The sequence below is a fragment of the Syzygium oleosum genome, unplaced genomic scaffold, assembly GCF_021117445.2.
Source record: "Syzygium oleosum isolate NSW1041296 unplaced genomic scaffold, Sole_v2.1 Sole_v2.09, whole genome shotgun sequence".
In the NCBI taxonomy this organism is placed as follows: Eukaryota; Viridiplantae; Streptophyta; class Magnoliopsida; order Myrtales; family Myrtaceae; genus Syzygium; species Syzygium oleosum.
The window spans coordinates 6,983,908-6,996,693 of record NW_026607493.1 but is presented as its reverse complement, the minus strand read 5'-3'; the positions used below and the strand labels follow the sequence as shown (position 1 = coordinate 6,996,693).

Here is a 12,786-nt window from a genome sequence, read left to right as displayed (position 1 = left end):
AAAACAATAATCAATAATCATGATACAACCTAATTAAAATTAACGAAGTTGGAAATCGTGATTAACCTGAAGCATATAAATGCAAAATTTATTAACAGCCAACTGTTGGCAACAAAATTTTCAAATAAAAAGAAAGAAATCTGTGAGTATTCTTAATTTGACAATAAATCAAAGAAATTATAGACATGCATTCTCGAAGACCGAAACATTACGAACTTCTTTAAAAATTCAAATTGAATATTGCATATTTTTCGCACGGTATCCAACAATTCTCTTTGCGATACATTGTTGCATCAACTCTTATCGAAATAAAAGATAAAGCATTAAATGATTACCAAAAAAGAAAAGGGCGAATTTCGTAATATATGAAATTGAAATATATTCAATTGAAGATGGTTTTTGAAGAATTCGCCTTTTAACTCTCTACGTAAACCTTAACGGAAATTTGATTTGATATGAATATTTATTTTATGGTAGTCTTTCTTTTTGGCATACTCTTACATTTCTTTTGTGAAAATTTCATCGGCAATTCGGCACCAACATTGATAACAATATAACAAATATAGTGTTAAACCTATACAATGCGCGGGCATGTTGCTAGTAGAAGCAATGGTATGTTGTCACAACCGAAAGGCAAATGCTAACCCCTGGATTGGATCATACATATCATTTTCCTAGAAGTTGTTTTATGCGAAACAAATGGAGCCTTAATGGAAAAGACAACTTCCGGGAAAATATTTTCATGATTTTCCGGTGCTCGGTTTACTGATCTGGCGAGGCTCGAACTCGCCTGTGGCAAGTTGTCGGCCGTTGCCATGGCCAGCGACCGGCGAAGGAAGAAGAAAAAAAAAAAGAAAAATAATTTAAAAATTCAATTTGTTTTGGTAATTTTTCCTAGAAAATCAAATTGGATACCAAATGGCGGAAAATATTTTGCAGAACATTTTTCAGGTTTCAGCCGAATACCCAAAAATATCGTCATTTTCATGAAAAAAAACTTCCTGAAAAATATTTTTTAACAAACGTCACATTTTCTGTGAAATGAACGGAACAAATCGTATCTACAAAGTTCTTGCCCCAGTTACATCTCTTCCTTTGGAAGGGAGAGATTTGCAGGGATAAGGGTTCCACGTTGAATCACTGTCTTCCGCAAAAGGAAAAATGACATCGACCGCCATCGACAGCAATGATCTCTGAATACGTTAGGGTGACTTTGCTTCCCCTTGGAAACAGCATTGACGGCAGAAACGTGTCCGGACCGAATGCTCTTTCGTTCTGAATATCAGAGAGAGCGAGAGAAGCTGTCATCTCCCCCATTTTTTCCGGGGTCAATGCTGTCTCCTCCTCCCCCATTGTTTCCGGGTAGCCTTTTTACGTGTTAGAATTCTGTTTGCCTTTCTCAGCATCAAGCAAAAGATAGAACGGGCTCAACCCTTCAACCTTGATCTTGTCTTTCGCCTTTTGATCCACGAGAAGACAGAAAGTTTGCATTGATTTTGAGGATTTATATCGGTCGCGATAATGAAACTCGACGAGGATCTAGGACCTGACCGGCAGGATGAGTTCCAGACGGACGACGAAGAAAACCAAGCCGAGCGAAACTGTGATTATGACGACGATGACGACGTTAGCCAATCTGATGATCTCTCACCCGGCTCGCGAAACTCATCGGATAATTACGTTGACGTGAATACTCCCTCCTGGCCTCAGAGCTACAGGTTTCTCCTCCCCTTTTCCCCTATCTCTATGGCTTGTTGCCGTTCACATTCTAGCATATGTTTAGGATTGTTAAATTTTGAGAGTTTTCGTGGTTTCCTTTCTCTATAGTATATTCATCCAAGACACCGGCGGATTGATATGAACGGGTTATCACATGTCGTGTACAATATATTTCTTGAGGATCGAATTTTTCAGATACGTCCCATGTTTTCAAGGAAAAAGAAAGAGAAAACATAATGTATAAAGACGAGACCTCCAAAATTAGATTCTTCAATACCTTGTATAGAACATTTAGTTGATTTAAAATTGCAGGAAGTTCTTTTCTGGAGGATTTTCTGATCGAAGTTGGATCGAATTTGTGCTGCTGATATATCTTGTCATTTCATCAGTGCATGATCCGTTAGCAACATGAATGGTGACTAATTATTAATCAAGGATACCACATTGATTTTGGCAAAGCGAATGAGTCGAAATTGCTTTATTATGTTTTTCTTGCCTTGGAGCTTGACCTGAATTTGCTTACATTGCAGGCAGTCTATGGACATGTTCACCAGCGTTACTCCTCCTTCGATAAGTTTCTTAACGGGCTCTAGCTTGACACATAGAAGACTGCCACCTTCTGACTCCGAATCCTCCCTGCACAAACCGCTCGTTTCATCGACGAATTTAGACAAGGAAGGACTTCCGCTAACGACTCCTGTTCAGTCATTCACATCTTTGTACAGTATACTTTCTGTGCCTGAACTGCCGCCTCCAAGAGAACAGTGTTCAGTTGCTCAAGCCACGCTAAATGGTAAAACATCCAAAAAATAATCAGGAATTCCTAAATTCTTGTATCATAGGAGTTTTTGCAATTTATAGCAGAGAGAAACAATTGTGAAACTCCAGTAGAATCTGGCCATTCAGCCCCTATCAATCAAAACTTAATAGGTCCTTTCAAGCTTCAAAAGATGCTTATGGTTTTGTTTCTTTTTCATGTACCAGGTATAAATGTGCTGTGTGGCATAGGAACTCTGGCTGTTCCACATGCAGTCCGTGAAGGAGGGTGGTTAAGTCTGCTACTGCTTCTTCTCTTCTGTATTATCTGCTTCTACACTGGAATCTTATTGAAACGGTGTTTAGAAGGTTCTCCGGGACTCAAGACTTACCCCGACATTGGACAGGCCGCCTTTGGCATGTCAGGTCGCCTAGTAATAGCCGTGAGTACAGAAACCAACAGTGACACCCTGCTGGTTTTTACTTTAGTTTTGAGTATATTCAATTTTGCATGACCATTAGCATAAATATTATTGGGACTGAAAGAAGTACTGACATGTAGGTTTTGCTCCGATGCAGATAATACTCTACATGGAACTGTATGTAAGTCACATAGATTCAATCTAGTCCCTACTTTCTCCGAGATTTGGTGTCGGTTTTTTTTTATTCAACCACACGCAATCATTTCTTCTTTCATAGGCTTCTTGCATAGAGTATACAATCCTGATGAGCGATAACTTGGCCACAATGTTCCCAAAAACCCACATGTACATCGGAGGCATGTATTTGACGTCCCATCAAATCTTTGCCATCGCGACAACTCTTGTCGTTCTCCCAACTGTTTGGCTGCGGAACCTCGGCTTACTTTCTTACCTTTCAGGTTTGCAATTCTCGTCTCAGTAATTGGTGTTCCCGAACCACCCTCTTCTTTGATTCTCACTTGTTGGAGACCTGCTAATCCAAAAAGTGGCTACCTTTCAGCTGGAGGAGTTGTCGCATCGATTTTGGTGGTGATTTGCTTGTTATGGTTAGGAGTAGTGGACCAAGTGGGGTTCCACCCGAGCGGGACCATCATAGATCTTGCAAACCTACCATTCGCGCTAGGAATATACAGTTTCTGCTATTCAGGACATTCAGTTTTCCCAAATATATACTCCTCCATGAAGGAACCGTCGAAATTTCCATGGGTTTTAGTGGCAGCGTACTTTCACTGAATCTGTCATCCTGTTCTTTTTGTCAATAATTGCGACCTGTTAGTTATGTTCATGTTACAATTTATGCAGCATGGGCTTTCCTTCTATCATTTACATTGTTGTATCAGTATGCGGATTTCTGATGTTCGGGGACAAGATCAAATCTCAGTTCACCTTAAACATGCCCCAACAATATATGGCAACAAAAGTAGCGATTTGGACAACGGTGAGTACAGGAATCCTTCAATGAAAAAGAAGGTTCTCCTGCAAATGCACAACCTAGGAACAACAGGACAATGACATTCAGATAATATAAAATTAAATTGTTATCTTAGTTTCTTCAAATTTTTCTTTCTTTTGCAGGTTGTGAACCCAATGACAAAGTATGCTTTGACAATTATGCCGGTGGCATTGAGTTTGGAGGAACTCTTGCCCTCATCACATCGTAAATCTTACAGTCTGGCATTGATCATCAGGAGTGTCCTGGTAATGTCGATCTTGATCGTAGCACTGGCAGTTCCATTCTTTGGTAGGAACCTCATTGCTCTTGATGCGCATATCATTTTCCTGCTCTTCTTGGGTCTGCTCATTTGTTTGACCGAATATAAACTAAGGAAGTAACAAATTTAACTTGACAAACTATGAGAAGTTCCGCTGTTGATGCAGGTCTTGTGATGGCCCTGATGGGATCTCTTCTTGCAATGTTAGTGGTGAGTTGACTCTCCTTCCTGCAATATGAATCGCAATTTACACACAATGAGTTTCTAGGAACTCAAGATGTGCTTATTGATCTCTGAAAACAGGCAATCGTCTTCCCATGCGCGTGTTATCTCAAGATGCATAAGGGTAGACTGACCAAGTTGGAGGTAATAGCCCTGCTCTTTCCAAAATTTCATCAATTTCCCTTCTGAAATGAAGTGGGAAAATTATTGTCAATGAGATTATCAACTCTTCCATGCAGATTGCAGCTTGCAGATCCATCATTGCTATCGGCATCTCTTGCTCTTGTATCGGCACATACTCAGCATTCGCAAATCTGGTGGACCAGAGGGTCTAATTTGATGGGCTTGGCACTGTCTTATCAGTGATTCAATTTGGAAGACTCGATAGCACCCCTAAGCATTATTAGCTTCAACCCCAAGTGGAAGGCAATTTACAGGCATTGAATGGCAAGAAAGAAGGCAGCGGCTGGACATTCAGGACAATTTCAGAATCTACATGGGAGAAGTTTTGTGTTTGGCAAGATTCAGGGGAAAGATCCAAGATATACTTGTAGTGATGAAAAATGTGCGTAAAACATCAGTTGACTGAACTCTCTGTTCAAGAAAACTCTGAGGGTTAGGTAGATAACAAAAGACTGAGCTAGGTCTCCGCTTGTGCGGATCTGTGGCCGTAAGCATCCGTTTAATGAATGATGGATGATGCTAGGAATAGTCGAGGACATATTGCGAGTGTGTTAATTTGTATTAACTAGCTTAGAGGAAAATCTTATCCTGATGGAGAAGAAGAGATCCTGTTGAATCTTCCACGTGGTGAACCTGAATTAGTTGGGAACCAAACTCTTATTACCTGACAAATTGGGTATCTAAAATCTCAAATTTAACCCGATGTCGATCTAGTAGGTGCCGCATTAGTATACCTGAACCAAAAGTAGCCATTTGTCAAAATCTGTACGAGGTGGTTTCTATCAGGAACACAATGATACAGAAGAATTTAGAGAGACGTCTTTCAAAATTCGAGGTCAAGAATCGCGAAATTTGGTAGAGAGAAGAGTCTGATGGACCCTAAAAACTAATTTTATAAAGAAGTTGTTGTCATCATTTTGTTCAAATCTTCATTCTTAGGAACCGATGTGCATGTAACCATTTTTCCTTTCTAGGTAAGTTTTCTGTTGTATTGCTCAAAACCAAAAAATTATGGAGGACTACTTCCACTGCAAGTCAGTAAACACTTGTTCTCGGATATGGCTGTACAGTTTCACGTCTATGTCTTTACACTCACTTATCTATGTCACCCATACAAAATACCAAGTTACTATAAAATTGAAGCATGAAAAAGGAAACTAGTACAGCAGTAGCAGCAAACCCAATTATTGCAGCAACACTATGTCCTCCTCCCTAAACCATGTTCTCCATTTGGCTCATAATTCCTTCTCAGCAATAGATGTACTCAACCTCATCTCCTTAATGTAAGCAACCATTTGAACTCTTACTGAAAAAATAATACTTCCAATCACTTGATCAACGAAGGGACAAGGTCCAACATGCAAGACAGTTTCTTTCCTTCCAAATGGAGTAAATGGCCCTAATCGAAGCCATCTTCAGAATTCTTTTATGAAGGGAATTGCCTTTTAAGGATTGCATAACCAAGTAAACTCAGAATTCCAAACCCCTATAGCCTTTTGCACACCACAAAGATCAGCAGTGATGACCACACAGCCATAGAGAAGGACCATTCAAAAAATAAACGATCCCTTGTTTCAGAAGTGGAGCCACATAGAAGACAAGAATCTGGACCATCATCACGGTGCTGACTTGTTTTATCCCTTGTGAGCATCCTATTCCAAATAGGGATATCTGGTTTGAAAGAAATGAGCCTATGCCATGGCATCTTAACATTCCTACTTCTTACCAACTGCCAAGCATTTGCATAATTAAATTGTCAACCTTTAAGAACCAGTATAGTCTATTCTATCTGCCACATCATAGAAAGGTTGAACTGAGCCCCATAAAACGCCTCGACTTTTCCACCAAATCTTCAGTTCTTGCAGGTGGCCACACCCAACTACTCCCTTGTATAACCTCAGCCACTTTGGCATGAATATCTAGGGCAGAATCATAAACAACCCTGTAAGAATAAGCCTCAACTAAAACACCCTCGGGATGCCGATTGTCATGACAAAGAGAAGCAGAATGCGTATCACCAATTACGCGTCGAAACCACGTGAACGGTTTTGTTACAGTAAGAAGAAAAACACATGCATGTTCCACTCTTGACCTATATTATTAGGTCCCATCAGTCCTAGAAATGGGCCATGTGTCCAACAGCATCGTAGTAACCACAGAGCCGATCACGATCTCTTGCTGTTAAATGATTCGACACCACATGTGCAAGTTTCCAACATGAGTGTTTCCTAGGAGGGACACTCGTCGTCCTGGTAAGCAAAATGGGCTCAACATTCCTAATGCATAGAGAGAACAGTAAAGAGATATGGTCCGGCTTGACTTTTCTTCAGAATTACATTTACAATTCTGCCTTGCATGTGAGTGGCGTTGTGCAGCAAGATGAGCGGAGTATCCTGCTTGCTTTTTAGCTTTTTTTTTCTCCGTTTTAAGCTTCTTCATTCTGCCACCTTAAAGGCCTTAATAAATCAGCTAGAGGGATGATTATGCAGAATCCGTTCTTAAGTGTTAGTTCATGATAATCCACATTTTGAGTAGTAAATAATTTATTTATTCTTCGCTAAGCATGATCACTTAATCTGTTCAACAAATAAATTGTGATTTTGATAAGCAACATAAACTTTACTCGTATATGGTAAGTTTTTCCATATTCAACTTGACTTTCACCGTTTGCAGGCCCATTTCATCTCTTGTGCTTGGACCCCGGTGCCTAGCTGACATATCTAGGAACTCCCGCCTAAACCCGAGTCACGGCGGCCCAACGAGAGACCCCGTGTTCAAGCTTCGGATCCCAGGTTCGTGGTTGGGTCTCGGGTCTAGGCCCTCGGGACTCGGGTCTAGGTTGTGGGTGGGGAGTGCTGGGGTTGCGCATTCAGGTCAATGGATCCCAAGTTTGAGCATCGGGGACCCTTTTTTCGGCCATAGCGACTCGGATTCGGGTGATGGAGACCCAGGTCCAAGCCATGAGGACCCGAGTCAAGGCGAAAGGAACCAGGTCCAAGCCATGAGGACTCGAGTCTTGGCCACTTTGATATTGAGTTTGGCCGTCGTGACCCGAGTTCCCAATGTCGAGTTCCCAGGTAAATCAGATGGACAGTTAGAATCCGAGCACGCAAGAGGACCTTGCCATGGTAGAGGTCAAGTTGTCTACTGAAAAATCAATTCTTAATCTTGCGAAACTAACGAAATGCATATAGCCCGTCTTGATGGGAATAACATGCCTCACATCTCGTCCAGCTACCATATCTTGTTTTGTCCATCACCACATGTGCAATCTAAAGGTGCATTTATTTAGCGAAAAACTCAAAGATTTGTAAAACATTTTCCGGAAAATGATATCTAAATACGAAAATAACTAGCCTTAAATTATTATCGATAATAAAAATACTTTCTAATTCACCGTTTGGCCCCTCGTTTCAATTTGGGAAGCTCCCAATTCCCCAAATCGGGAGTCGATCTTAAAATCTCACCCAACAACTACTGACCAACACGACAAAAAGCTTATAAATGCATGGGCACCCCAGAAACGCCCCCACCAGTGACGTCGTTTCGCCGCTTTAGAGAGGTCTCAGTCTATATCCTTCCTCTTCCTCGAGACATCCATCCATCCATCCATCAAACTGTTCTCCTTCTTCTTTTACCCCAGAAAAAGAACAAAACAAAAGAAGCTTTCCTGTTTCATCCAGCCGGACTCTCTCAGACTTAAGTTTACAAGCTCACTGTGCCTGTCCCCGCATCACCCAGCACCCACATTCCCCTCCAAACTCCAAACCTCGAGAAAACATCTCTTCTTCTTCTTCTTCTTCTATACATGTTCTTGTTCTTCTCGTCTGTTACAGCGTCGGTATCTCCGAAGCGACAATGAATGACCAGCTCCTGTCTCTCCTGTTGTTGGTGTTCTTCTTCTTCTTCTTCTTCTTCACCGCCGTTCTCTTCCCCATTCAAGCTCAGCCCCAGGCTCTGATCCTGCCCCTCCAGACCCAAGAAGTCCCGCCCGGGTCTGTCCCCAGGCCCCCCAACAAGCTCGCCTTCCGCCACAACATCAGCCTCACCGTCTCCCTCACCGTGGGCACTCCCCCCCAGAACGTCTCCATGGTCATCGACACCGGCAGCGAGCTCTCCTGGCTCCACTGCAACCGGACCCCCGACTACCCCCTCTCCTTCGACCCCGCCCGCTCCGCCTCCTATGCCCCCATCCCCTGCTCCTCCCCCACCTGCACCGCCCGCACCCGCGACTTCCCCATCCCCGCCTCCTGCGACGCCGGCAACCTCTGCCACGCCACGCTCTCCTACGCCGACGCCTCCTCAAGCGAGGGCAACCTCGCCGCCGACACGTTCTCCGTCGGGTCGGGCCGGATCCCGGGCCTGGTGTTCGGGTGCATGGGCTCCTCCTCCAGCACCAACCCGGAGGAGGACGCCCGGAACACCGGGCTCATGGGCATGAACCTCGGGTCGCTCTCCTTCGTCTCCCAGATGGGCTTCCCCAAGTTCTCCTACTGCATCTCCGGGTCGGACTTCTCGGGGCTCCTGCTGCTCGGCGACGGCGGTGGCGACGCCAACCTCTCGTCGTGGCTCACGCCGCTGAATTACACCCCGATGGTCCGGGTCTCGACCCCGCTGCCATACTTCGACCGGGTGGCGTACACGGTCCAGCTCGAGGGGATCCGGGTGTCGGACGTGATGCTCCCGCTGCCCAAGTCCGCCTTCCTGCCCGATCACACGGGGGCGGGTCAGACCATGGTGGACTCGGGCACCCAGTTCACCTTCCTTCTCGGGCCCGTCTATGACGCCTTGAGATCCGAGTTTCTGAAGCAAACCGGTGAGTGAAAACGCTGCCCAAAACTCGTTGCCAAAGCAATCATAGAGTTCCCATAACGGTTCTTTTCCAAACAGGAGGTGTGTTGCAGCAATTGGATGATCCGAATTTCGTGTTCCAAGGAGCTATGGATCTGTGTTACCGGGTCCCGCTGGGTCAGACGGACTTGCCGCCCTTGCCGTCGGTGAGCCTGGTGTTTCGGGGTGCAGAGATGACCGTACCGGGCGACCGGGCGCTGTACCGGGTCCCGGGTCTAGCGAGGGGGAACGACTCGGTGCATTGCCTGACTTTCGGGAATGCCGACTGGCTGGGGGTGGAGGCGTTCGTGATCGGCCACCACCATCAGCAAAACGTGTGGATGGAGTTCGATCTCGAGAAATCCAGGATCGGTCTCGCACACGTGAGGTGCGATCTGGTCGGTCAGAGATTCGGTCTCGGCCTGCAGGGTAAGCTCCGACGCGGCTGATCGGTACCGACGACGGCAGCTATAGTCCTCCCGGTAAACCTATGTATACATGCAAAGTTTCATATCAGTTTTGTAGAAGTATGATTTATTAGGCTTGTATCTCTCAACAAGGTGGCTCTGAACTAAAGACTTCGAGTTTTCTTCTCAAACTCTTATCCTTTCTATACATGTACCAAACAGACACTGACTGGATTTAAAATGTCACAAAGGAAAGTTTGTGACATGTTTGAGATTTTCTCGGCCGACAACGGCCCATGCAATTTTATCTAGCTAAGGTATCCAGCTCCTCGAATTTTAATGGTTCTATGGAAATTCAATGGACTCGATTGGTCTAATACTTTACATGGGTACGAGCAATATATGACTTACTCGGGACAAAGGGTATTTTAGAATGACAGCTTGCAAATGACATTAATTGAGTCGGTAGCTTTTTTTCGGATCTATCTTCTGGTGGTGGTGTGGATCGACAACCCCCGTGGCCCTTTATGAAAAGGGACTTAAGAGGAGCATGATTGCAGGCAAAGAGAGCACGTGTGGTCGGCATCTTAAATGGGGCGTTCTAAATTTTTGTGCTCATATATTGATGTTACCTTTACCAAGCGTTGAAAGCATCTTCCTAGTTCCTTGAGTTGAAAAATAAAACTGGCACTTTATCATAGAACAACGTGCCGTGAGTGTTTGATAGCGCATTGTAGTAACCCAATACTTTCGTACAAAGAGACCATCGAGAGAGAGCCCGGATCTAAATTTGTCAATATATTTAGTTAAATTTACATTTATTGAAAAACTTAAATTAATAGATTATTGGCCAATTAACATATATAAATTACTCTACACCGGATCCATTCTCTAGATCAAAATTTTTCAATGCGGAACTTTTCTAGTACTACTTACACGTGTATCTCAACAATCTCCCTCCACTTCTCCTTTAATTAAAGTATCTTTCCGCATTAACATGGCTCAACTCGAATCTCCAATGCGTATTATTACGCAATAATAAGTCTCTTTTGCCAAATTGAACCATGAAGGCCGCCGAGAAAATTGCGTTGGTCACCAGTCCACCAAACACCGATACATATATTTGGGAGCGGGTCGCCAATCCACCATTGGATTTGATACCATTTTGTTACGAGTGTACAAAAGAAATTCAATACCTTCAAGAAAGAGTTCTAGTTCGAACTAGTCAATATTCTAGTTAAACTCACATTCGCTCAAAAGCTTAAATCGATAAATTGTAAGCTAACTAGGATATATTAATTGATCCACAACACACTAATTATCCGATGTGCGAATTTTTTAACACTACTCGCACGTGCATCTCACTAGTACGCTACTTAAATGATACTAATCGACAAACAAAATAATGAGTTGATAGATCTTAATCGTTAAATGACAATAATGCACAAAACCCCAAAGATTTCGGGGCTAGGACAGGTCGAGCCAATCTATTCACCGATTGAAGAAATTCTGGCGCGTACCCCATTTTTTTCCCGAGCAAGTTATCGGGTACAAGTTCGTTGTCGCCCAGTCTATAGCCGTGAATTTTATCTCGCCGATTCTCCAAACTTTATCTAGCTAATCAACTATTGAGAAAACGATAAGTCTTCGTTTTCCCTCACGTCTTAAAACTGTTCATGAAACTGTAGTACATGTCAACCCTCTAAAGAATTTTGCCCGTTGCCGAGATCGATTCCCATAACGAAACGGACGGCGACGTAACTTTAGTCAAATTAAATTTAACGAATCAATGAGGAAAAGGACACAAGCGATGGGCAAACAGGAAAAGGACAAGCCTCGTCCCCACCCAAATAAAAGTCGACAGGATCGGTAACGTCAGATGTCGTTGCTGTACACATTAAGGAACAACCGACAACTACCAAGATGTTCAACGCCCTCCGCGATCTAATTCTTTAAAGACTTCATTAACAAGGCTTCGTGTTAGGAGGTTGACGGCTACCACACAACCGCGCTCATTTACCAAAGTTCATATCAATCTTTTCTTTTCCTTTTTCTTTTTCCTTTTTCTTTATGTGAATCGAGCTAATCAACATTCCTTTTTTTTTTTTCATGACAGCCATGCCCTAACAAGTAATTTAAGACATATTAGCGTTTAAATTCCATAGTTTGCCCACTTGTCATTCGAAATTTTGGGTTTCCAGACACGTTTTGTCAAATTTTTCTATTGTTTAAGTTACATTCCTTTCGAACCCTAGTGCCGGAAGCAACCACATTTTCAGTGGGAAATTCATGCAATCAGTCTTAAATATATTGTATGGATATCAGTTTGATCTTAAAACTTTTCAATATTGTCAATTTAGTCTTAAAATTTTACACAAGATTCTAATGTAGTCCTTCCGATTAATTTTAACCGGAAATTTTTTGACATGGAGATGTGCCATGTAGGACACTCCGCGATGATGGGACCGCCACTGTAGCGATATTTGGCGAAAAATTGATCGAAATAATTACATTGAAATTTTGTATAAAGATTTAAGACTAAATTACGGGACCGATCAGGTCATTTTCTCCATTTTCAGGTTACATTATTTCATTTTCACGCCGTTTTCACGACAACGAACTTATTCTCCTGTCCTTGGAAACCCCTTTTGATGACTCACCACCTATTTTAACGAATCTGACGGGCGATTCTTGAGAAATCTTGACCATGACATAATAAATGTCGTCAAGGGGAAAAGAGAAAAATCAAGAAAAGCAAAGAAACCCACCGGTCATTACATTGGGACAGACGCATTATACACCGGCGTACGTGAAAATGAAACTTAACTAAACATCACTACTAACGTCAACCTCACTTGAAAACAAAACTTGAACTGCAGTCGCTGGATGCAGCTCTTGGTTCAGGCCCTAGGAGGAGCCATAGCCTGTCGGTTTGAAGATGTGATCTTTGGTCCTAATCACCTAATTAACGAACCA

General features: G+C 43.0%; 2 protein-coding genes across 2 annotated transcripts; both read left to right on the top strand.

Moving 5' to 3' along the window:
• The first annotated feature begins 1,397 nt into the window (after positions 1-1,397).
• Positions 1,398-5,276, top strand: LOC115692773 (amino acid transporter AVT1D). The gene is made up of 11 exons (XM_030619730.2): positions 1,398-1,718; positions 2,250-2,512; positions 2,704-2,918; positions 3,055-3,078; positions 3,175-3,355; positions 3,457-3,676; positions 3,759-3,894; positions 4,032-4,197; positions 4,335-4,378; positions 4,472-4,534; positions 4,630-5,276. Exons 1-11 carry the CDS (start codon positions 1,522-1,524, stop codon positions 4,723-4,725), a joined length of 1,605 nt encoding a protein of 534 aa, XP_030475590.1. The 5' UTR covers positions 1,398-1,521; the 3' UTR covers positions 4,726-5,276.
• Positions 5,277-7,926: 2,650 nt separating this feature from the next.
• On the top strand, positions 7,927-10,001 carry LOC115692771 (aspartic proteinase PCS1). Its single transcript, XM_030619728.2, has 2 exons — positions 7,927-9,389; positions 9,464-10,001. The coding sequence occupies exons 1-2, from the start codon at positions 8,432-8,434 to the stop codon at positions 9,850-9,852; spliced, it is 1,347 nt and encodes a 448-aa protein (XP_030475588.2). The 5' UTR covers positions 7,927-8,431; the 3' UTR covers positions 9,853-10,001.
• The last annotated feature ends 2,785 nt before the right edge of the window (positions 10,002-12,786 follow it).

Coding starts and splice junctions, on each gene's coding strand:
- LOC115692771 (XM_030619728.2), top strand. CDS start 8,432: ATGAATGACCAGCTCCTGTCTCTCCTGTTGTTGGTGTTCTTCTTCTTC. Junction 9,390..9,463: donor CGAGTTTCTGAAGCAAACCG/GTGAGTGAAAAC, acceptor TTTTCCAAACAG/GAGGTGTGTTGCAGCAATTG.
- LOC115692773 (XM_030619730.2), top strand. CDS start 1,522: ATGAAACTCGACGAGGATCTAGGACCTGACCGGCAGGATGAGTTCCAG. Junction 3,356..3,456: donor CTTACTTTCTTACCTTTCAG/GTTTGCAATTCT, acceptor GCTACCTTTCAG/CTGGAGGAGTTGTCGCATCG. Junction 4,198..4,334: donor ACTGGCAGTTCCATTCTTTG/GTAGGAACCTCA, acceptor CTGTTGATGCAG/GTCTTGTGATGGCCCTGATG.